This window comes from Schistocerca americana, chromosome 7, assembly GCF_021461395.2.
Source record: "Schistocerca americana isolate TAMUIC-IGC-003095 chromosome 7, iqSchAmer2.1, whole genome shotgun sequence".
Lineage (NCBI taxonomy): Eukaryota > Metazoa > Arthropoda > Insecta > Orthoptera > Acrididae > Schistocerca > Schistocerca americana.
This window is the reverse complement of record NC_060125.1, coordinates 462,372,530-462,399,152: the sequence shown is the minus strand read 5'-3', so window position 1 is coordinate 462,399,152 and position 26,623 is coordinate 462,372,530. Positions and strand designations below refer to the sequence as shown.

Below are 26,623 nucleotides of genomic sequence, written 5' to 3'. Positions count from 1 at the left end.
AGTCGCACATATGCAGTGTAAGAGGTACTCGCTATTTTACCCTCCATAAACACTAAAAGTGACCGCAGATTGTAACTGGTATTCCCCTAAATCACGAAGCCTGGGATGTGTCCTGTGTGTTGTTGGCGAATGCATTCCAGAACAGACCGCTCACCAGGTCTGTGCCTTATAGGTGTTCTTCGATGAATCTCATACAGACAGAAGCAACAATCTGAAACGAAAGTTCCTCCATTTAACTGTATAGTCGTTTATTTTATTGCACAATCAAGATTTCCGCCCTTGGCCGTTTAGATGTACCACGATGTTGGGCATGATCAGATTTCAATGAAAGAAATCACATCTAAATAGATTAAATTTTCTCATATAACGCAGGGTTCACAGTATAAAAAACGAGAAAACATTCACAATATGCCTGGTAGGAGTAAAACAAGCATGTTTACTATACAGTGAATAATTGTCCTATGTGTGTGTGTGTGTGTGTGTGTGTGTGTGTGTGCGTGTGTGTGTGTGTGTGTGTGTGTGTGTGTGTGTGTATGTGTGTATGTGTGTGTGTGTGTTATCACAAATGTTTGTCTTGTTTCTGCTAGACACTTGGTGAAAGTGGTTTTGTTCCAGCATTATATAAGCAAATTTAACTTATTTCGATGAAGACTTTGTTTATAAAAGTCCTAAGATGTCCAAATTTGTGGTACCTGAAAATGGTCAAAGGCCAAAATCATGATTGTTAACTCTTTTCGTCCGAACAGGCCTCAGAAGGGTCAACGTAACCGAACGACCGCAGTGCCATCCTCAGACGAAGGCCTCAGTGGATATGGATACGGTAGGGCACGTGGTCAGCACACCACTCACCCAGGCCAAGTGGCTCCATTCAATGAAGTAGCTCCTCAATTGACCTTACAAGGGCTGAGCGCATCCCGCTTGGCAACAGCGCTCGACAGAGCTCCATGGTCCTCCGTCCAGATGCTAGCCAAGCTCGATAGCGCTTACTTCCGTGTCCTGACGGGAACCGGTGTTACCACTGCGACAGGGCCGTTGGCAAAATCAAATGGTGGAACATCCATTTAAAAAGTTTTGCCTGACTATGGCAGCAGACCAGGGTAAAATTAAGAACCTACTCTGATCACTGAAGACATCTTCCAGCCGACTGTTTCACAACACCAGAGAAGCCGTTCATCTCTATGTCATAGTGTCAGTAGCGAGAGGCACACGTCATACTGGTCCTGCTGCAACTAAACAGTTTCCAGCGGTCCTTGGTGACGCATAAGGTAGAATATGGGCCCAGGTTTCTCCCCTGGATGAATTTCGGCCGGCCACTGCTGCTCGATAAGTGCGTCGTAATTGAAGTGTGTCTGTACTGCGCGGACCTGCAGAATCTGGTCTGAAGGTCAAACAAGATTTCACAGACCAATGTTGAAAGCAGAGACGCACCATTGATACACTGTGCCCAACATGTGCAGCATCCGTCGATTCGTCCGTCCAGTTCCTACAGATCCACAATGCGATGCCTTAAGTTGTTCAACAGGCGTAGATACTTCCCTGCGGCGGATGGTTGTACTCCTGAATGAGTGTTCCAAGCACTTTTCGCCCTTAAATCCAGCACTGTCACTAGATTCAGAGCTAAAGCAGAGGGGCCACAGGCTGCTCTCTCGTCAGCGCCCACTGATTGCTGATGACCGTTACAAATAAATCACTAACACTACAAGCCCTCAGTAAGCACATGTTATATTCTGGTGTCATTGAGCAAAGCCCTTGAAGATGTTGCATCTTTCTTGGAATTGTAGTTTGGCTTGAACCCCGGCTTGAGCCTTAGGGAAATGCTAAAAATCCCTTACTGGTAGGCGTTTGTTGATTGACGTCAGCTATAGTACGAAGGCCTACTTCAGTAGAAATAACCAGATTTAAGCATGCAACTTAGGAATGTATTACAGTTCCCACGTTTCTTTACTACAGGGGCCACCAGGACGTGATTAAGACAGTTTAAATCGCACTCTGACGCGCTAAGGAAGTCCTTTATCCTGAGTTCCATACATGAATGCAACGAGAAGCAGCCCTAATACACAGCACAACCACAAGTACAGAGATCTGCAAAGCGTGGGCATCTAACGATCTAACGATTGATCCTATGAATGATGCAAGTACGTAAATCGAAGTTATACAGCAATAGTGAAAACAGTAGAAATGTAAACAGTTCATACCTGAAGCCGGAGTCGTGTGTAGTGCAGGTGCCGTCGTTGCTTCTGGTGAGTCATCAAGACCTCCTTGAACCACCAGTGTTGATCCATCAGAAGGCTGTGTTGTCACTATTGGTGTGTATGTTTCTAACTCCGGCGTGCTTGTAGTTTCTAGAACTGGCGATTAAGAGACTAGATATTGTACCAAATAAAACGAATAATATTGGAATTGTTGAGCAATAGTCATCAAAAGACGTTTGCAAGATACTAGATGGTTGTTGAAACCATTTACCTAAAACCATCAGGCGAAAATGTTTTTCTGCCGAGGAAGGTTCACCTTCCAAAAACAAATGGTGAGGTGCCAATGATTGCTGCCAATCCGGCTTTGCATTGACGTATTGTCTCTTTTTCGATTTCGGGATTTGTGACACTCTAAACTGTATTTAGATGGTTGCGGATATGAGAATTTAATGTTAGGAAATGAATATTTCAGAAGTAACATGTTTACGAATAAGTTATTCGTGCTAGTATTAATCAATTTCTTATGTATCTCGACTAACAACTTCCTCCCCGTTCGACATTGGTGGCACTACCTTCAAAAGGAATACACAGTCGATCACCAGTGATGTGTCGCAAGACTACACTGGTTTAGCGGCTTGATTTGAAAGACTACAGGCGGTTGTAAGTTCACCCTCACAGCAATCCTTTAACTTATAAGCCTGTCATATGTCTATCTGGCTATGCATCCGCTAAATTAATCATACCCTCTGACTGTAGTTGCTGTTCCTAGCCTGCACTGGAGGTTATCACTTTAGTGAGAATCTTAGGTAAAATTTGAATACTGAAATAATGTTATGAAATGGTTGCCACGTAAATTATTGACGGCTGATTAATATATCGACGCAGGATTAATCTTGTATAAAAATGTCAAGAATTTATAGATCATAAAACACAAGTAATGGAAAAGACAAATAAATCATTCACGTATGGCAACACAAATAGAAACAACAAATAATTAGCATTCCAATGGGTGGCGTTTGGTTGGCAAAGAGTACGGTTTATCTGTTTAATCTATTTGTCCTGGCTCAAAACATGGAAAACGCAATTTAAAATTATCTAACGCTGAGTAGACTTTGAGGAATTCGTTCTACCCAGAAGTTATTCTGTATTAGTGCAGCTGAGAACAAGTGTCCAGACTGTTATTATGTTTGCCTTAACAAGCTGGAGCAGCAATATTATACCTCTTTCTCGATGCTTAGCGCTGTCTCATGTCACGGTTGTGGCGCAAGCGTCTGCAGAGTTGCGATGTGCGTCGCTATAATCCGTTATCCCTTGCACGAAATATGCAAAGTCGTGGGCAATATCTATCTGATGGCGTCCTGCAACCTTCCAGCATGTGACGCACCTGTTCTCTAGTAATACCATTGGCCAATTTGACTCACTGATATAGCAGTGCACACAAAGGGATCAAACGTCAAGGTGGTAGACCTGATGGGAATAAGATTATCCTCGGCAAAGCGAGTTGTCCAAGGTGACTGATGTCTAAATGGTGCTGATAAGACGTCACCACATGCTCCCCAGTCAAGTCGAGTGACCATGTGAAGTCACCTGTGTCCTAACTACAAGCGATTCACAACAACAGTCAAAACCAGCATCTCCTCTCCAGACTGGAGTCTGAATCAGAAACACCATTTCTCCATTTGTTCTTTTCCATCAAACCTCGGTAAATTTAAAAGCGCATCCACGCAGCTCCCCCCACAAAGATTTTATGCCAATCACAAGACTCCACAGCTACCATGGCTTCTCTCTAGCTCATTTGCTCTACCTTCCAGTCAATCCTAAGCAAAGGTAATGATATTCTTTTCCCTGCTGGAGAGGCAGCCAGTCACTGACAAATTTCAGTACCGGGAGGAGAAGATGTTACGCTCCCGAACTGTCTTCCCACAGCCACTTCAAACAGTGTGTTTTTATTTTCTCATAGGTTTCAAGTGATATATATTGCAGATGGGCTGATCGTTACACATGTCCCGCCACGGACCTCGTCTAAACTGTGAGAAATGCTTTTGTTTCCCAAAACAGACCATTTGAAATCCACCATAAATTTTGCGTTCCATCCTAAAATTAGTCTGAAGGCCTGAGGCTTTTGCAAAAAACTCGGTAGGCAGAGGGACAATGACACCTGATGGCTCCATAGATAGCGTCAGATCCGCGGTGAACATCGAAACTCGTGAATCTTTATGTTTGTTAACTCTTTACACAAATTGGTATTTACGACACTGTCAAAATGCCTAGGCTAGGGGCCTCACTTCCCTCCGGCACCCCCGTCCCTGACGTGGCCAGAAACACCTAACAGATAGATCCTGGTAGCCAGTTTTTCGCCTCTTCGGACAGAAGCATTCTCTGCACATCGGTGCTAGAAATTCTTGGGAACAGCATTCTATCCCTGGTAAGTGCTTTCAGGTGTTCGTCTCCCTAACAGCTGCACATGGCTTCGAAGCCACAAATGTCTACAGCAAGGTGCTGTAAAACGCTATTTCAAAGAGAGTTACCATATACATACCGAATCCATTAACAATGTACATGCTCCCATCAATGACTGCACATGTTGATAACTTCCTTTCGTCTCAAATATATATATATATATATATATATATATATATATATATATATATATATATATATTACGGTGCCATATCAGAATTAAAGAAGAGTGTTGTATATGAGAATAAGTGAAAGACTCACTTCCCCTCTCTCAGTGTCCGTGGTGTTTACCATTGGCCGCAGCTCTTTTCTCTTTGTCCAAGATGCAGTATTACTTGTTACACAAACATACGGACATTAATTCAGTATTTGGTTCAGTAGAACGTATTATTAAGAAATAAAACCTAATATATTGAGAAATTTTTCCCTAGTGATGTGTGCCTTGTAGTGACACAGCGAAGTCAATGGAGTTACATTAAATGTGTTGTGTTATACTTGTTCATAAAGTGCAGGGGTTTCTTTAACTCTCTTCACTTACGTTTTGAATTTTGAAGAATTACATTCCACGCAGACTGCTTGCTCCTTTTATAGAATAATTTTGCAGCGCATTCACGTGGGACGTGGGAATCCTAATAGAAGTTCGAGCCTTCAGGGACTCGGCATTTGTTTACTAAGTACGGGCTTGGCTATTCCGGGATTCTTCAGCTGGGAACTGGTAGGCACCACCAGTTCCCTTTCACCATAAGCTCTGAGCACGTTTCAGCGAACACCACAGGGCGCGGTGATAGAACGTGTTTGTCTCTTGGAATGGGGATCTTGGCTTGACCACCCGGATCGTGAGGATGGTAAAAACATCTATACAAAAACCCTCTATCTCAACGTGTGCTGCGCACTGATGAGATGCATGGCTGTTACGGTGCATCAGTCAATAGCGGGCGACTTCAGAGGAACCTGCCGCAGCTCAGTTGTATAACGCTACCCAGACACGAGGGGCTCTGTGTGGGTGGACTTTCCTCCCTAACTGTTCATGGGAACACCATGAAGAATAGATTTCATTCTTCTAATCCCAAAGGTTCGGGTGGGTGTTGGGCAGTCTTACCACCCAAATCCTAAAAAGGCCTCATGTGGCTAGTCCACTTAGATCATCTCTGACTATCGATGACAATATCCACAATAATAGACCACTTCCTGTATGGATAGTGTTTATGTTGTTATCAAATGTGTCGAGGATTCTTTAGAAAAGCTGACGCCATTTTATGTCCATAAAGCACTCAAAGGACTTGCTTGGCCACTCAAATCTATCAAGAGGCTACAGAATGGTACTCTTCTGCTGGAGACTGTGAAGGCTTCCCAAGTACAGAACCAACTGAATGCCAAACTACTTGGGGAATATCCCACCACTAATGAGTTTCACATTGGGTTAAATAGTGTTAAGGGTGTTGTTACTTCCCAGGACATTATGGGTATCGATAGGAGAGAACTACAAGAGGAGTGGGCAGTTGCACTGGTGATGGACGCCCAAAGTCTTATGAAGAGGGTTGATTGGGATCTCCATAGGTCAGCATAATTTATTCTGACATTCAGTCATCTCAGGTTGCCAGACTATATTGAAGCAGGATTTCTTCACCTTTAGGTCAGACGGTACGTCCCCAATCGAACGCACTGCTTCAAGTGCCAATGCTTCTGTCATACCAACACGGATTGTAACAGTTGGGTTACATGTAGCTGATGTGGCAGCATAGCATACGAACAGGGTTTCCAGTGCACTGCGCCACCCAATTGTGTTAATTTCTCCCAGGTCCATCTAGTTTGGAGTACGGATTGTCCTGTCTGCACTCAAGAAAAGAAGATTCGGGAACTGAAAGTCACCTGTACTCTAATGCAAAGGAGGAATTTAAAACCACTCAGACACCAATTTTCGTCAAGTCTTTCCCCTCCATGTTGATGCAGCCTGTCCATCCAGAAGGTCAGTGTTAGCACCAAGACTGTGACTCTTAAGTAGGGCACATATACCTATAAATGTAGTTAACATCCTGTACTGCGGGTCCCTATCGCTAAAGTATTAAAGTATTAGCCCCATCATTGTCAGAAAACCCTCACAGCAGACACTGGATGAAGTTCCACATGGTGTTTCTCTTCCATCAGCCTTGTCAACGTCCCCCAAATCTAAGCTGGGGTCGAAGGCCAAATGATCAAAGCAGTTCGTTCCGAAGCCAACAGACCGTGCTCTCGTCTGATGGATCTGACAGAGATAATCTCATCGCTGCTATGACCCTTGATGTTTGCCCAAGTGTACCAGCGAGTCCCTCAGGTGATCCCCTTTGTTGCCTTATCGCCATCGCGATATATCAAGAAGGGGAAAGACAGAGTAAATCCTCACCTTTAAAATGGCTTCGATACTGCAGTGGAATATCAATGGGTTCAGGACTCATGTGGAGGAACAGAAACTCCTAGCACAGGCGCGCCCCTTGTGCTTGTGTTTTGAAGAAACTCATTTCAAAGATAAAGACGTCCCTGTGATACAGTGTTATATGCTGTACATCAAGGATGACCTACAGGAGCCAAGGGAAGGGTCACCATGTTCGTCCTGTGCTCTCTCCCTGTCTACTGACCCGCAGGTAGTTACAGTTGTAATTCATTTCCATTAGAGTTTTACAGTTTGCTCGTTGTATGTACCTCATGATGCTGTAGCCTCTGAAGCTCTTACAGCTCTTGTGAAACAACTCCCCAACCCATTTCTCTTCGTGGACGACGTTAGTGGCAATCACGTCTCGTGTGGCTCGACCACTAGTTGCCCTCGAGGTCGTGTTTTGGAGAGCCTCGTGATGTCTCATGTGATGCGCATTCTCAGCACAGCTCCTCCCACTCATTTCTGTTCAGCTAAGGGCTCATTGTCAGCCACTGATCTCTCTTTCTGGCTGCCCACACTCACAGGCTCTGCTCAGTGGTAGGTCACTGACAACCTTTATTCTAGCGTAACATTCCAAACCGCATCCCCTTACTGGATGGAGCCCCACCTGCAGAGAAGCCACTGACATGAAGGGTCAGCATAGCTAATTGGAGGCTCTTCCGACAGCTGGCTGTGTTTGAAAGCTGCGACAGCGTCCAGGAATGGGTGTACCACATCACACGAGTGGTCCATCATGCCGCTGACCAATCAATTCCGCAGTCCCCTGGTCATTTTAGGACGCAACCTATGCCTTGGTGGACCAAAGACTGCCCTTTAGCCATTCGGAACAGTCATGTGGATTTCAAAGCCACCCTTCGGCAGACCATCTTATGGCCTTTAGAATGGCGAGAACCAAAGTCCGACGTATGATTAAGGAGAACAAGAAACGGTCATGACAAGCGTTTCTGGTTTCCATCAAACGTTCCACTTGTCCTACGAAACAATGGGAAGAAATCAAGAGTATTTGTAGTAAACACAGTCGTTCATCAATAGCAGCAGTGCTGGCACGGCGATGTCTCCAAACAGCGCCCAAAGACATTTCTCAGACTGTTGTTGTCGTGGTCTTCAGTCCTGAGACTGGTTTGATGCAGCTCTCTATGCTATTCTATCCTTTGCAAGCTTCTTCATCTCCCAGTACCTACTGCAACCTACATCCTTCTGAATCTGCTTAGTGTATTCATCTCTTGGTCTCCCTCTACGACTTTTACCCTCCACGCTACCCTCCAATACTAAATTGGTGATCCCTTGATGCCTCATAACATGTCCTACCAACCGGTCCCTTCTTCTGGTCAAGTTGTGCCACAAACTCCTCTTCTCACCAATTCTATTCAATACGTCCTCATTAGTTATGCGATCTACCCATCAAATCTTCAGCATTCTTCTGTAGCACCACATTTCGAAAGCTTCTATTCTCTTCTTGTCCAAGCTATTTATCGTCCATGTTTCACTTCCATACATGGCTACACTCCATACAAATACTTTCAGAAACGACTTCCTGACACTTAAATCTATACTCGATGTTAACAAATTTCTCTTCTTCAGAAACGCTTTCCTTGCCATTGCCAGTCTACATTTTATATCCTCTCTACTTCGACCATCATCAGTTATTTTGCTCCCCAAATAGCAAAACTCCTTTACTACTTTAAGTGTCTCATTTCCTAAAGTAATTCCCTCAGCATCACCCGACTTAATTCGACTACATTCCATTCTCCTCTCTCAGACGCTGGTGGAAAATTTGGCACTTACTGCTACAAATGGCAGCTAGGATCCGGCGTCTCGTCCCTACCATGCGACTGCAGAGAGGAGAAAGTTTTACTTTAGAGCCAACGATTCCGAAACTTACAACTACCCTTTCTACATGTGGTAGCTGGAGTCAGCTATGTCCAAGACTCGTGATACCACATCCAGTCAAGATCAGATCCGGTACTGCAAGCTTAGAAATTAGCCAGTAGCATCGAAAGAAATCATCCTTGAATGTTTTAATCCTATGTGGCAGACGGGTATTTTCCCCAATTCGTGTAGAGGGACAATTTTGATACCTCTCCTCAAACCAGGAAAGGACCATACATATCCCAGTAGCTATTGGAATATCGCCATAACGTGTAGGAAAGATCCTGGAGGAAATGGTTAACGTCACCTGGTCTGGTTGTTAGAGACCAGACATCTCCTTAGTCGCTCTCAGTGTGGATTCCGGGGATTTCGGTCCACTGTCGACCACCTGGCTCTGCTAGAGGCGACTATACAGCAGTCTTTCCTAAGCAAGCACCACTGTGTCGTATCAGCATATTCTTTGATATCAGTGGAGACACTGTATTCTCACACAACTGCGTCAGTGGCGCCTTCGTGGCCACCTCCCCATTCTCATGCGGTCCTTCCTGTCTCACTTCTAGGACCCGAGTTGGTGCCTCACTGTCAGATCGATTTGAACAGGAGAAATGTGTCCCTCAGGGCATTTTTTTAAGTGTTACCCACTAAGCCATAGTCATCAACAGTATCACATTTATGATATGGAGTCCAGTACAGTGCTCCGTACTTGTGAACGGTTTTTCTGTTTTCTGTTCCTCCTCGGTGTTGCCACAGCGACTTGCCAGTTGCGACTTACACTGCGGGGTTAGATGAGTGGATTGCGAAGACAAGTTTTCAATTTTCTGCAGATAAGTGTATGTGTGTGTTCATTTTAATGGTATTTTTACTTTACCTGTAATGTATGCGAGGGACTCCATGCTACATTTTAGAGATTCAATGCAATTTCAGGGCCTTATTTTTTTACCACAGTTTGGCGTGTCTGCCACATCTGAGAGAGCTGAAAGCCATATTTGTTTCTCAACATAGTCACCCTGGCGATGAATACGCTTCTCCCAACGAGAGACGAGTTTGCCGCCACCGTCAGTGTACAATGTTTGAATATTATTGTCGGAGCATAAGCACACCTTAGCTCGTACTGATTCGACAAACTGAAAGTAAGTCTTCGAAGATATTCTTAAACCACTGAAAATAGATGAAAATTAGATGGGGCCAAACGTGCTCTCTATGGAGGATAATCAGTGACAGAGAACGCTTGTATGTGGTCTGACATTGTCATGCAGAAGGAGATTGTGTTCGATGTAAGGATGAACTCTCCGAATTCGAAACTCGACTGCAGCATGGTGTTTCTCACGCACCCACACAGTTACGTTACACACCACCATGTTACACGCTAAAATTCCATATCCTCTCGCATCAGGGGAGTGCAAATATGCAGACACGGGAAATGAAGATATAAAATCTTAATAACATGAGTTATATATAAAAAGCTGCAAGGTTTTCACATAAAAAATTCTGAGGCCTCATCACAGCTCCCTTGTGCATTCTGCATGCCTTTTCCATTTCGGGTGGGTATTTTGTCCACATCTCCACTGATTTATAGTTCGAAATCAGAATGATTGCACTGTTTAATACTTCCTGATTTGGTGCATCACCTGCGTCTTTACAATCCGAAACATGATGTTAATTCTCCAGAAATACTTCAATATCAGATATGCTCAGTAGTGTGTCTGAGATTTCATCATCTTGCAAAGAGGCTATTATGTTGAGAAAAAACATAATGTTTAAGAACTCTAAAGGGAGGATGATAATGACGTGAGAAGAAGTGAATTTGTAAAGTGATGTGGTTACAGCAAAAACACAGGACTGGCGTTCCCCCATCCCTTCTTTCCACGGAAATAGACATTCTGTTGTTCAAAACAACGTTGACATCATTTCTTTACACCAGACATACTGTAATTTTTCTTCTCTGTGAATATACTCCAATAAGGGGTAAATAGTCATTATTAAAACATTATATTTTAAATGTTGTTAACGAGCAAGAACCCTTGTGAGTCAAAATATAATCAATACCTTACGACTGTTAAATTCTGACTGTAATACTGGATCGCCTTCGTCCTCCACATCGACGACAATTACTTCCTCTATCACATCATCAGACAACCCCTTCCCTCGAAGAGGGCTTCAGTGGAGTCTTCCCACAGATCTGCTCGCTCCTCTAAATTTAACGGTGGGAATGCCATTGCATTCATAATATTATCACCCTTGTCTTTAAAGTCACAGAAGGTTGGTTTGATTTTCTATATACTGAGACAATCCTCCCGACGGTCATTTCTTTTTCTGATTGTAATACTTCGTTCCTTCAGCCAGCCTTAAGGTGTTTGCATTGCTTTATGCCTGCATTTCCCTGAACATTTTTGTAATTCCTTCTCTTTTCGGTCACCTGGAATTTTTCTTCGGTTGCACAAGGTTTCTTTACAGTTACTTTCCTTGTACCTATGACTGTCCGATATTTATGACTGTCCATTTCAAAGATGCCAACTCCTATTCAATTGAACAGCCTACATTGCTATTCCTCATCACAATATACACGTCTTTAGCTAACTTCAAACGCTTCTCATTACTCCTCAAAACTTCGGTATCGGACATGCTTCCAAACAGATACTTTTGGACGATGCTCTTAAACTTCAGTCTACTCTTCATCATTATTTAAGAGTGTTCTGAGTCTACATTTGTGCATAGGTTCGCCTTACAATACACAATCTGATTTCGCTCTAGTGTGTTCCAGCTGTAATCTTCCCCTGTATTTTCCAAGTATACTACCCCTTCTGACTTTTGAACTGATTATTCGCTATCAGAATTTGAAATTTAGTGCAAAATTTCCTCCTCTGTCATTACTACTGTCAAACTCATATTTTTTCGCAACCTTTTCATCTACTCCTGTCTCTAAAAATCACATTCGAATCGATTACCATTATTATACTTACATGTTTCTTTATATACTGCAATATGCCTTCAATATTCTCACGAACTTCCAAATTCTCTTCATGTACAGATTTCACTGCTAGAAATGTCACCTGAACTGTGGTTCTGGATTGCTGTCGAATCTGTAAGGAACAACCGTATTACTGAACAACTCACAGTACCTCCCTCTTGTCCTACCCTCAGGTTATACTATTTTCTGCTGCTGTTGGCATTACCCTACAGTCGACTCACCACACATCCTTACGATCTTTCCATTCCACTTTACTCATCCCCACTATATGTAGACTGAGACTTTGCCTTTTACTCATGCCCACCTCTCTTTTGTCAGTTCCCACCCGGATATCCAAATTGGGGTCTAATCAGGAATCTTTCACCAATGGAGAGATAATCTTGCTATTTTTTTCCGTTAAATGCCACATGTCCTATAGATGCACATTATGTGGTTCTAACACAGTTGTTACTGTTGGTCTCTGCATCGTCATGGTGATAATTGCTGACCGTTTCGGCTTTTAGGAGAAATGTCATGCCCAGTGGCAAAGGTTTGCCCTGAGTCACTGTCCGCCCATCCGCCATCTTTAACGACGCAGTTGACAGACAATGGACACTTTCCTGCTGAAATTTATTCAATACTGAAGCTGTGGCGGGGTTTTAACCCGGACCTTGGATGTTTCGATTACTAGCTAAAACAGTACGAATACTTGTTGGACTCCATTGCCAGAAGTATCACAACAATTATTCCCTGTAATTATCAAATCGGTCGTTACTGCACGGCGATCACTTACTTCAAACTGATACATTTACCCACAACCATGTTGTTGTAGTTGTAGTCTTCAGTCCTGAGAGAGGTTTGATGCAGCTCTCCATGCTACTCTATCCTGTGCAAGCTTCTTCATCTCCCAGTGCCTACTGCAACCTGCATCCTTCTGAATCTGCTTAGTGTACTCATCTCTTGGTCTCCCTCTACGGTTTTTACCCTCCAAGCTGACTTCCAATGCGATATTTGTGATCCCTTGATGCCTCAGAACATGTCCTACCAACCGGTCCCTTCTTCATGTCAAGTTGTGCCACAAACTCCTCTTCTCCCCAATTCTATTCAATACCTTCTCATTAGTTATGTGATCTACCCATCTAATCTTCAGCATTCTTCAGTAGCACCACATTTCGAAAGCTTCTATTCTCTTACTATCCAAACTATTTATCGTCCATGTTTCACTTCCATACAAGTCTACACTCCATACAAATACTTTAAGAAACGACTTCTTGACACTTAAATTTATACTCGACGATAACAAATTTTCATCTACATTCCCTTCCATTTCCAGAATATTGTCCTCAAGTACGTCGCCCTTGTACAGACCCTCAATATACTCATTCCATCTTTCTGCTTTCCCTTCTTTGCTTAGAACTGGGTTTCCATCTGAGCTCTTGATATTGATACAAGTGGTTCTCATTTCTCCAAAGATCTCTTCAATTTTCCTGTAGGCAGTATCTATCATACCCCTAGTGAGATAAGCCTCTACATCCTTACATTTGTCCTCTAGCTATCCCAGCTTAGCCGTTTTGCACTTCCTGTCAATCCCATTTTTGAGACGTTTGCATTCCTTTTTGCCAGCTTCATTTACTGCATTTTTATATTTTCTCCTTTCATCAATTAAATTCAATATTTTTCCTGTTACCCAAGGATTTCTACTAGCCCTTGTCTTTTTACCTACGTGATCCTCTGCTGCCTTCACTACTTCATCCCTCAGGGCTACCCATTCTTCTTTTACTGTATTTCTTTCCCCCATTTGTGACAATTGTTCCTTTAAGCTCTCCCTGAAACTCTGTACAACCTCTGGTTCTTTGAGTTTATCCAGGTCCCATCTCGTTAAATTCCCACCTTTTTGAAGTTTCTTCAGTTTTAATCTACAGTTCATAACCAATAGACTGTGGTCGGAGTCCACATCTGTCCCTGGAAATGTCTTACAATTTAATACCTGGTTCCTAAATCTCTGTCTTACCAGGATATAGTTTATCTGATACCTTCTAGTGTTTCAGGATTCCTCCATGTGTACAACCTTCCTTTATGGTTCTGGAACCAAGTGTTAGCTATGATTAAGTTATGCTCTGTGCAAAAATTCTACCAGACGGCTTCCTCTTTCATTTCTTTGCCCAATCCATAGTCACCTACTATGTTTCCTTCTCTCCCTTTTCCTACTCTCGAATTCCAGTCACCCATGACTATTAAATTTTCATCTCCCTTCACTACCAGAATAATTTCTTATATCTCATCATACATTTCGTCAATTTCTTCATCATCTGCAGAACTAGTTGGCATATAAACTTGTACTACTGTAGTAGGTGTCGGCTTCGTGTCTATCGGTACCACAATAATGCGTTCACTATGCTGTTTGTAGTAGCTTACCCACAGTCCTATCTTTTTATTCGTTATTAAACCTACTCCTGCATTACCCCTATTTGATTTTGTATTTATAACCCAGTATTCACCTGACCAAAAGTCTTGTTCCTCCTACCACCGAATCTCACTAATTCCCTCTATATCTAACTTTAACCTTTAACCATAACCCATGAAATTTTGTAACGTATTCACGGAATCACCCGGTATACGCACTGAAAACTTTTCGAGATTGCCAATTACTTGGAATCAAGATGGATACCGATTATCCACTCTCATGTATAGTCAGTGACAGTACCTTCTTCTTGATACGTTGTGTTCCCCAAAACACACCAACTCTATGAAGGGGACTGGTGGGAGCGAACTCGATGTTGACTAATGGGAGATAGATTGTAAGTTAACTTCCCATGCACAGATTACTGTAAAATCACATGAGTCAGCTCAGAGTGCACAACATACTACCCACGAACTGGTGGAGCGATCTTATTAACCTCTACCGCTGGTTAGACCAAAAGGGACAGAAATGTAGTTGCCGGATATATTCATACGATAATGCAATGACTACTTGAATCGCTGTGTCACAGTCACGGTGGATTCATAATTTAATGTTATCACTGATTTGATATTTGTATAATGAAGTGAACTATTTGTGTTAATGCTTAACTGATGTGTTATACGACACAACAACGATGGTCTTGTTACTCGTATTTTGCTGACCATTATAGTCCTTTTAATGTTTGTTGGATGTGATGGGTTACGAAATGTTGAGATATGCAAGGTATATAAATCGGAGCTGTTGCTGCGTCAGTAAAAGGGGCAAAAGAAAACAAAATGTGTACCTGGTGCGGGAGTTACTGGTGCTGCTGCAGTTGTCGTTACTTCTGGGGCAGAAGGTTTCAATTCTGACCCAGTCGTGGATGAAACTGTGGTAACTACTGTTGGCGTTGGTGTTGTTGGCTCTGCAACAGGGGATAAAGTGTGTACTTAGCAAACATAAGACTATGAACTGTGCTGGAACTACAAGGTAATTACAAGTACATTGTAAATTGCCTCGAACTCAAGCCACTCGTAGGATCACTTGCATAAATTTATGTTAATCCAGAAAATGGATGGTCAGTTACGGCTTCCATAATGAGGAGGTTGCTGGAAGGGACTACTGTTAGTAGCAGTTTCATTTGACGTATCATGTGCATTTATCTGTAAAGTCCAAACCGTGTAAAGTTTCTCTATTAAAATTGTTTGTTAGCATTTGTATTTATATGATCTCATTCTACATAATAGCATACAAATGAGTGGACCTTGGTAAACCCTGTGAATTGGAGAAGCGATTTTGGCAGTTGCCGGGCCCCAAAGCGCTATCCGCTACTTCTGCTGATTTATTCGAATTCCTCAGTAGGCTACTGTTGTTCCTTGTTCCTTACGTTTGATGTTTTTGTAGATACTATGTGCACTTAATCACTATGTGCAATGGATATCATATTTTCTGTCTGTGTCAGGTGTTAATTCCTTTTGCAGTGTTCTGATAGTAACGCACCCCTTGTTTTAAAGACACTGTTGATTCTCAAGCATTAGGTGAGGCAACCTTAGGGACTGAAACATGATTTGCACTTGGGCCTAATTTTCTTAAAGCAAATGTTAGCAAGGATGCAAATTTGGCAATGAACCGTTGCGTTCTGTAATAAAAAAGCGTCTGCGATGATGTAAATGATTTAGCCCCTTGTAGGATTACATGAGAACGTTGATATTGATACCTCTGTAGTAACACAAGTTGAACAAGTTCATAGGGATCATTCCTTCCAGTTTTCTTCTACAACCGACAATGCAGGAATGCAGGAATATTTTATGCACGGTTTTAATACATTTACTGAGTTCAGCAGTTGTCATCACGAAAAGTAAGGCATTAAATTGTTACTGTAACATGTAAGTTTTTAAGTAAATAAGTTAACCTGGCAGTTTTCATTCCATAAGACTTTTGACACATGATGGAGTTGAGCTACCATTGATCATGGAGACAAAGTAACATGATTTAATGCGTTGTGGACTGGAACCTGGAACCCTATGTTTCACAGGTAGTATCCTACATTTCCTGCAGGTGAACACGAATTGGTGAACACCTTTGGAATTTTTATATATATATATATTTCTTTCTTAAATTATAAGTCATCCGTCTTGTGACTATTTTGATGCGGGCTGTCACAAATGCTTCTCCAGCGCTAAATTATTCTTCTCATATTATCACTTCAACGCTATATGCTATTTTTAATTTTTTCATAAATTCGACTATCTTACACCAATTGACATTGTTGTATGCTTTTCTATGTCGACACGTCCTATGAGCGAGTCTTCATTTTTCTTCAGTCTTGTTTCCATTATCAAATACAACATTCAAAAAGTCGCTATGGTGCCCTTACCTTTCCTAAAGCCAAACTTAACGTCACCTAACAGATTCTCAGTTTTCTTTTTCATTATTCTGAATATTAGTCTCGTCTGCAGCTTGGATGCATGACCTTTTCAGTTGATTGTACAAGATATTTAGCACTTACATGCCCTTAATTGCGTGGATGATATTTTTCCTAAAGTCTCATGGTGTGTCATCAGAATCATAAATTCAACACATCGCCCTGTACAAGGTTTTGTTTGTTTTGGTTAGTATAGCTAAGTGTCGGATAGACCATGAGTGACAGAGCAGCTTCTGTTCCTGCTGCTAAGAAGGAGAGTACACCATCCGTTTGTTGCATATTTTTACGAGCTTCAACCGGGAGCGACTGCACTAATAGGAACTGTCATTGCTGTGAACATATGCATACTGAGTTCACAGCTCCAGGCTGCACTGGCTTCCGTCACACAGCTTGACGCTGGTGCCAAGGGGCATAACTGTTGGGGGTTAGATGCGGGTACGCGAGAGACTTCAAGCAAGTCCCACGTATCCCCCATTCGGTCCACTGCTGTGGACCACCCTGTTCCAGACGAAGCTTCTCGGCCCGCAAGGTCAGGGCGTTCACAGAGGGCGGGCTTGCTGGTAGTTGGGAGATCCAGTGTTTCGCGCGTAATGGTTCCCCTTAGGAACAGGGCTGCCAAGGAGGGGAAGGAAGCCAGTGTGCTTTCAATGTGCATACTGAGGGAGTCATTCCGGATGTGGAAAGGCTGCATCCGGGTGCCATGAAGAGTACAGGGTGCAGCCAACTGCATATTGTGGCTCATGTCGGTACCAATGATATACGTTGCTTTGAATTGGAGGAGATTCTCTCTGGTTTTCGGCGGCTAGCGGAAATCGTAAAGACTGCCAGTCTTTCTAGCAGGATTAAGGCGGAGCTCACTATCTGCAGCATCTTCGATAGAACCCACTGTGGTCCTTTGGTGCTCAGCCGAGTGGACGGTCTGAACCATAGGCTCAGACGGTTCTGCGACCATGTAGGCTGCAGATTCCTTGACTTGTACCACCGGGTGTAGGATTTCCGGGTTCCGATTAATATGTTAGGAGTCCCCTACACCAAGGATGCTAAACGGGTAGCGGGGGATGTGTGGAAAGAACTGGGCGGTTTCTTAGGTTACAGGGCCACAGGGAACCACACAATCAGTGACCATCTAAAAGGGGGCAGGTAAAACACAGAAAGTTAGTTGTATAAGCGATCGGTATTGTAGTTGTAAATTGTAGCTGTGTTTTGGAAGAACCAGAGCTCCAAGTCCTAATAGAAAGCACTAACGCTCAAATAGTTACAGGTACAGAAACCTGGCTATAGCCGGAAACAAGTTCAGGAGAAATTTTTTCTAACGATCTAACAGTGTTCCGAAAGGATAGATTAAATGCAATTGGTGGAGGAGTATTTATTGCTATCAGAAGTAGTTCGCCTTGTACTGAAATTGAAATAGATAGTTCCTGCGAAATAGTAGAGATAGAGGTTATATTGACAATCGGACTAAATTACTAATAGGGTCGTTTTACCGAACCCCCGACCCAGAAGATACAGTTACTGAACAGTCCAAAGACATCGTGAGTCTCGTTTCAAATAGGTACGCCTCTCATACAATTATAGTTGGTGGTGACTTTAATCTACCCTCGATATGCTGGAAAAAATCTACGTTTAAGGCCGGCGGCAAGCATAAAACGTCATCCGAAATTTTACTGAATGCTTTCTCAGAAAATTATTTTGAACAATTAGTTCATGAGCCCACTCGATACATAGATGGCTGCGAAAGCATACTTGACGTCGTAGCAACAAATAATCCTGGACAAAAAGTGAGCATCGAGACGAATACAGGGATTAGCGAGCACAAGGTAGTAGCAGGTCGGCTGAATACCGTAACTCCTACAGCCATGACAAAGAAACGCAAAATATGTCTGTTTAAAAATGCTCTTAACGCCTTTCTAAGAGACAGGCTGCACTCCATCCGATCTGATCATGTAAGCGTAGAAAAGTGGTGGAATTATTTCAAAGAGATAGTGTCGACAGAAATTGAGAGATATATATCACATAAATTAATACGACGGAACTGATCCCATGGTACACAAAACGGATCAGATCGCTGTTGCAGAAGCAGCGAAAAAAGAACGCCCAATTTAAAGAACGAAAATTCTAAAGACTGCGAAACTCTGCTGAAGTTCGAAATATAGAGCGTACTTCAATGCGAGATGCTTTCAATAATTTCCACAACCAAACTCTGTCTCGAAATCTGGCAGAAAACCCAAAGGGATTCTGGTCATACATAAAGCACACCAGTGGCAAGACGTAATCAATTCTTTCACTGTGCACAACAACGGTGAAGCCATTGATGACATTGCCACTAAAGCAGAGTTCTTAAACACGATTTTCCGAAACTCCGTCAGCCAAGGAGAAGAAGTAAATATTCCTGAAATACAATCAAGAACAACTGCCAAGATGAGAAACATAGAAATAGATATCCTCGGTGTCACAAAGCATCTTGAATCACTTCATAAAAGCAGGGCTTCCGGTCCAGATTGTATACCAGTCAGCTTCCTCTCAGAGCATGCTGATACAACAGCTCCACATTTAGCAATTATATACAACCGCTCTCTCACAGAAATATCCGTACCTAAAGACTGGAAAATGGCTCAAGTCAAACCAATACCCAAAAAGGGAAGTTGTAGTCCGTTGAATTAGAGGCCCATATAACTATCGTAGATTTGTAGTAGGGTTTTGGACCATATACTCTATTCGAAAATTATGTTAAAACGTTAAAAATGCCTTCCTTGGATTATGTGTCAAGTTAACACTGTCCATTTTCCACTATTCTGCACACATTTTCCGCTTTCGAATTACGAAATTCATAACCTAACATTAAACATTTTCGTGACAGGAATATGCATTTCACGTCATTCAAGAGAAAAAAATAAAACATATATTAAGACAAATTACACCTGACGATAGACCCACAGTGTCCGAAATGCATCGTGTAGTTAATAAAACACGAAATGTTGTGACTGAAGGCGTTGTTTAATTCATACCTAAAATATTATGAAGTACCTCGGAGAAAACGATTTATTGACATGTAGTCAGCACGGATTCAGAAAATATCGTTCTTGCGAAACACAAATAGCTCTGTATACTCATGAAGTAATGAGTGCTATTGACAAGGTATGTCATATTGATTCTGTAGTTTTAGATTTCCAGAAGGCTTTTGACACCGTTCCCCAAAAGCGTCTTCTAACCAAACTGCGTGCCTGTGGAATGTCGCCTTAATTGTGCGATTGGATTCGCGATTTCCTGTAATTACAAGAGTAATTACCACCAACATATCTCCCATTAGTTAACATCGATATTGATCTCACCAGTCCCAGAGATAGAGGTGGTGTGTCCTGGTGATCTCAGCGTATCCTGAGAAATGTACTGTCATTGACTATACATGACAGTGGATAATCGGTATCCATCTTCATTCCAAGTAAAACTTGATGTTACAAAGTTTAGAGGGTGATGGTGGTGTGTAAATGTATCAGTTTTGGGTAAGTTATCCGCATCCAGCAACGACCTTCTCGAAAGTAATAGACGATAGTTGGTCTGATACCTCAGACAGTGGGGTCCAAGACGTATTGCTACTGTTCGATCTATTATGGTAGGGTAGACAACTTTCAGAGGTGACAGTGCGGACCAAGACAAGAGAAAATATCTACGAAACGTGGGTTCTAAGGTGTATGCTTTAAGAGTAATTACCACTTGCTCATCTTCGCAAGTGGGAAACACATCTCGTCTATTGAATAAGTGCTCATCACCCTTGAGGTGTAGAATTTAGTGTCCATGTTTAATAAACAATTTGTATCTACTTGTAGCAAATGTGATTAACAGTACTGAAGATGGACAAGCGCTCAAAACTCTTGAGGTATGCTTTCAGAATTAACGTTACCAGACGTTTTATCTGGTTTTTGTCCATACGAACATCTTTAGAAGTTTTCTATCCTAAAATTGTAGCAACAACAGTACCAGTACATTTTTTCCACACATCCCCCGCTACCCGTTTAGCATCCTGGGTGTAGGGGAGTCCTAACATATTAATCGGAACCCGGATATCCTACACCCGGTGGTACAAGTCAAGGAATCTGCAGCCTAAATGGTCGCAGAACCGTCTGAGCCTATGGTTCAGACCGTCCACTTGACCTCTCAACTACACTACACTGTAAAATCGCAAGAGTTGCCTTGGAACTGCACATAATACAACACAAAAATAATTGGAGCCATTTTATCACCCTCTACCGCTGGTGAAACCACTAGGGACGGAAATGTAGTTGCATAATCTCTTCATACGATATTGCAATTGACTATTTACACAGTCATGGTGAATTCGTAATTTAATATTATCACTGATTTTATATTTGCTCAATTAAGTGAACTATTTGTGTAAATGGTTAACTGATATGTTACACAACACAACAACAGTGGTCTTGTTACTCGTATTTTGCTGACCATTGTAGTCCTTTTAATGTTTCTTAGTTGTGATGGGGTATGAACTATTGAGATATGCAAGGTATATAAATCGGAGTTGTTGCTGCATCAATAAAAGTGGCAAAAGAAAAGAAAATGTGTACCTGGTGCGGGAGTTGTTGGTGCTGCTGCAGCCGCCGTTACTTCTGGGGCAGAAGGTTTCAATTCTGACCCAGTCGTGGATGAAACTGTTGTCACTACTGTTGGCGTTGGTGTTGTTGGCTCTGCAACAGGGGATAAAGTGTGTACTTAGCAATCATAAGACTATGAACTGTGCTGGAACTACAAGGTAATTACAAGTACATTGCAAATTGCCTCGAACTCAAGCCACTCGTAGGATCACTTGCATAAATTTATTTTAATCCAGAAAAAAGGTGGTCAGTTATGGCTTCCATATTGAGGAGGTTCCTGGAAGGGACTACTGTCAGTAGCGGTTTCATTTGTCGTATCGCCGGCCGCGGTGGTCTAGCGGTTCTGGCGCTGCAGTCCGGAACCGCGGGACTGCTACGGTCGCAGGTTCGAATCCTGCCTCGGGCATGGGTGTGTGTGCTGTCCTTAGGTTAGTTAGGTTTAAGTAGTTCTAAGTTCTAGGGGACTTATGACCTCAGATGTTGAGTCCCATAGTGCTCAGAGCCATTTGAACCATTTGTCGTATCATGTGCCATGTATTTTCTGAACCACAGGAGTATTTCGAAACATAGAGACGAAATTCGAGAAATAAGAGGTTAGATTGAGGATTTCTTGTTGGGGATGATGCTGAGCTTTATTTTCGATTGTGAATTATTTATTGGATGGAGAGCGTTGTGTTTGCCACATCTGAGAGTCCTGAATCCCAGAACCGTGAAACCACTGAATATCTTAAAGACCCTTAGCTACATGTCTTGGGGAGCGGACAGGTCGCGTCCCGCCAGTTTTATTGGGCTGACGTGCGTTCGCAGCTGGACTACGGTGCATGATGTATGGATCATCGAGGACTTCCTACTTGAAGATCATTGACGCTGTCCACCACGAGGTGCTGTGGCTGGCCACATGTGCTTATAGGACCAAGGCCGTACCCGGCACTGTGCTGAGACCGGGGAACCGCCACTTACCAACTGGCGGCGGCTCCTCCTTCTGCATCGGGAGTATAAGTTACTTGCAGCACCGACCTCACTAGCACAGCGTACGTTACTTGTCTACCTTTGGAGGCCGGCCGCGGTGGTCTAGCGGTTCTAGGCGCGCAGTCCGGAACCGCGCGACTACTACGGTCGCAGGTTCGAATCCTGCCTCGGGGATGGATGTGTGTGATGTCCTTAGGTTGGTTAGGTTTAACTAGTTCTAAGTTCTAGGGGACTGATGACCACAGTAGTTGAGTCCCATAGTGCTCAGAGCCATTTGAACCACTCTACCTTTGGAGCGCCTATTTTCCAACTGTCCATGAGCCACAGTGCCGTTTGGGATCCGCAAGCAGCGTGCGCTGTGGTCCATCGGTGGTTGGCCAGTACGGCCCCAAATCCAGGGTTCTAACAGTCTGCCGCCCTGGTTACTGGAGAAGTCCAGAGCGATGTCAGATTTGGTGCCGCACAGGAGGGATACCACTCTAACTGCCGTTTTTAAAGCGATGTTTTCTGCCGTTTTATCTGAGCAACACGACAATGGAGCTGTTTCAGCAGATGAGTCGAAACAGTGGGTTTCTGTTGGTTGTTCTCCCAGAGCGTGTTCTCAAGGTCCGACTGCCTCAAGAGTTTACTGTCGTTGATGCAGAATTGTCTGCGGCTTTCGTGCAGTGGAGCAGATGAGACGTTCTTCCAGTACTAAATTTCTTGTCTGTTCCGATTCTCTACGTACACTTGATTTGTTGTAACGTTGTTACCCAGCAAATATAGTAGTCCAGACCATCTAGGATCCCCTCCTCCAACTACATCGACTGGGGAAGTTTCTGGCATTCTGCTGGACACCAGGAAACATCGGCACTGAGCGCCCATAAGCACCAATTCACACACAGTAGATGTTCGGCAGTAAAGTACAAAGTTTCTGTATGAAATATTTGTTTCACCATCGCAGTAAATTAATAAATTTATTAACCCCACGGTACCAACTGTATAAATGTTTGCGCTCAATTGTCACATTGAATTAGAGTAGATTACATAAAGTCTTCGTTGCATATACCCAAATATGTGATGGTTCTCGTGGGTGTGGGATGACACAGATTCATGATTAGTGGTATAGTTTGCTAGTATGGTTATTTGGTTCATTACGATGGTCATTAAGAATCAACTTTACCTTATGATTCTGACCTACAGCTATCATGAGCTAACCTGCACCAGCCTCCAAGTATAATAAATGTTTCCTTTTTCTCCAGTTTCAGTTTATCACTTTGTACATGTAAAAGTGAAATACAATTTCCAGTCACAAAAACGTAATTACCTCTCAAAAGTATGAATATACTCCACAAGGATACACGCTTACTTCTGTTAACCTAATGTGCCCTTCACAAGTACGAGATCGCCCAAGAATTGTCACGAAAACATTCCCCACACCATAACACTCCGTAATTCTGTCTGGACACTTCCGTCTATTTTTTCTGGTTCTCTTCGTTGTACACATTAACGGCCTTCTGCCTAATGTAGCGTAATGGGTGATTCAGCAGAAAAGGACATCTGTCACTATTCAGTAGACGTCCAAATGCGGTTTTGGTGTGCAAATTCCAGCCTTGGTCGCCGATGAACAGTAATCGGCATGGATGCTTGAACCTAGCATTTACTGAGGCGGGCTATACGCAGCAACGTTTCCTGAACGGTTCTGGAAGAGACACTGTTGATAGCCCTGGACTCACTCTGGCCGTCAGTTGCTGAACATATGCACGTCTTTTCTTGCTTAACACAACTCTGCAGCCGTCGTTCTTGCCCGTCATCTAAGGCCGTGGTACACCACAGTTGCCTCGGCGGGAATTTCAGATATCGATATTTTTTTCCATACACGATGTACTTTAACCACGGCTTCACGACAAAGGTATAAGAACTTAGCCGTTTCGAAGTGTTTCGATTCTTAGCCTCAAACCAACGATTATGTCCTTTTGGACGCCAGATAAACTGCTCCGTTTCTGCATTACGACAACGACTGCACTGCTAACTGCGTCTGCCAACACAGTTTATATCCCCTCCCCCCCTCCACCACCCCTCACTGCTAGCGCTGCCACCTGCCGCCTGTAAGTGGCTATAGCACACTGACGCCACGACGTACATGGCAGTGGAAACATTAGTGTTAGTGGAACGTGTACTATTACCAGATGTACATTGACGCCTTACATAGCAGTGGCACCATTAATATGAGTGGAACATGTATTATTACCGCATGTCCATGGATAATTAAGCATCATATCCCAAAGACTGCATAAAAACCTATAAGCAACAGACAGCTTACTAAGTATCGCAGCACTAATGTTTGAGGATCTGACATTATGTGATATAGAATTAATCGGTACCAGTTTAGTTAACGATGAAATACAGACCTCGAAGTATGCACAGTGGGATAACTGATCGGTAAGCCCTAAGTGTCTCTCTAATTATAAATGGAAAATAATACACAAACGCATGCTCTGTTATTTTGTTTAACTCTTTCAGATCCTCTGCCTACAACTGTGTAAATAAAATTTTACAGCGTCTGAGCTGCGACAGAAGCATTGTTTCCCAATGGAAACCTGAGGTATACATTTGTGAATTTTCAACATTTTCACCACGCGCAAGTGCTGTCAGCTATTTAACATCTCTATGAAAATGTCAGCGAGTCAACATAGCAGTGTACAACAGCTCATGTCATCAGTACACACGGACGTGGTTGATTCGCTATATTCCAGTAGATAATCGAATATTGGTATCGTCATTTTGCATTGTATTTATTGACTGAAGGTTTTGGTGTTTAATACAACAGATAACATTTCGTAATTAATTTTTTAGTTCATAAAATGAAGCCAAGTGTACAAAGTATGTTTTGAAAACGGTTAAATATTTTTGTATAAATCTTGCATCTAAAGTCATTAGAAAATCACCTAAGAGCATCACCACATAAAGAAAAATTTTCCTTTCTCTAGAAAACATTCAGGTGTGGAAGGATTAAGGAGCATTAGTCAATCATGCACAGAATGTTTCAGTAAATATTCTTCAGTCTCATAATGCTTGACACATCATCAGAGACTATGTAGAATCAGATAGTCATTTCTGAGCTAAACAGGTTAAGAAACCTGAACTGTTTAGCTAGTTCACAATGCCATAATCATGAGGGCTAACTTGTACTTCAGCCAATGGTGGCAAAAGTCGACTCACTTTCAGCCAGAAGTATTTATATCCTTCTGCTCTCGACATTAGCAGTGTAACAATACAGTATCTGTGTGCGCCGTAGCTGTTGGAAAGATATTGTCATGTCATGTGAAATCAGTGAAACTATGTGTAGCATCAGTAATATTTGAGGGTAGTGGAATTCATTCCTTCCTCTGCACCATTTTCCTTGCATCTGAACCATGTTTTTGGATTAAGTACACAGAGGTGTTTAGTTCCAGATTCACCAAACCCCACCCACACCAGTAGTATATCATTTTACGATACTTTCTCACTTCAGACTTTAAAAGAAATCGGATTAAAACAATGACTAAGAGGTGGAGGCAGGTCAGAACCTACATATGTAGTTGTGATTCTTTATTAACGTGAAAATGGAGAAAATTGCATCGCCGTCCAAGTTTTAGATCATGAGGTACTACATTTTTGACTGACCCATGCACAGATGAGGACTCAGAACTGTATTAAATAATGATGAAGAGTAGACTGAAGTATGCCGGCCGGTGTGGCCGAACGGTTCTAGGCGCTACAGTCTGGAACTGCGCAACCGCTACGGTCGCAGGTTCGAATCCTGCTTCGGGCATGGATGTGTGTGATGGCTTTGGGTTAGTTAGGTTTAAGTATATCTGAGTTATAGGGGACTGATGACCTCAGATGTTAAGTCCCATAGTGCTCAGAGCCATTTCAACCATTTACATCGTGTGATGTTCCATCATTCCATCTCTTGTCTATAAGTGAGACGATGAGGACTGCGCGGTTTCTTAATGCCTCAGTGTTGCGAATATATTGTTTTACAGGAACTTGGTCATAACGGATGGTTAAGGTTTTCTTTGTCCTCTGAAGAATATCGTGTTTCTTCTTCCTTGCATCCTACACTTTCCTGGTGTTTTGGTCTTAAAGCCCCACATCATAGAATGCAAAAATGATACTTCAAAGAATACAGAAGTGTTGTGGCAGCTTATAATTATAAATACAAGCATGCATAGCTGTTTCATTCGTTGTGGTTGTGCTGTGTTGATCGGAGTTTGGTTATGCATATGTGTGATCTAGAAATTCTGAGGAACACGTTATTAACTTCTGCAATTGATGTAAAGAAT

General features: G+C 42.6%; 1 protein-coding gene across 1 annotated transcript in view; it reads right to left on the bottom strand.

The window, feature by feature from the left end:
* Window positions 1-657: 657 nt before the first annotated feature.
* The window catches only part of LOC124623015 (integumentary mucin A.1-like), a 110,288-nt gene continuing 84,322 nt past the window's right edge, over window positions 658-26,623 (bottom strand). Inside the window, exons 6-9 of the mRNA XM_047148806.1 lie at window positions 21,321-21,440; window positions 15,124-15,243; window positions 2,196-2,348; window positions 658-692 (exon numbers count right to left, since the gene is read on the bottom strand). Of these exons, the coding sequence (XP_047004762.1) occupies window positions 658-692; window positions 2,196-2,348; window positions 15,124-15,243; window positions 21,321-21,440 (428 nt within the window). The remainder of the gene's footprint in view (window positions 693-2,195; window positions 2,349-15,123; window positions 15,244-21,320; window positions 21,441-26,623) is intronic.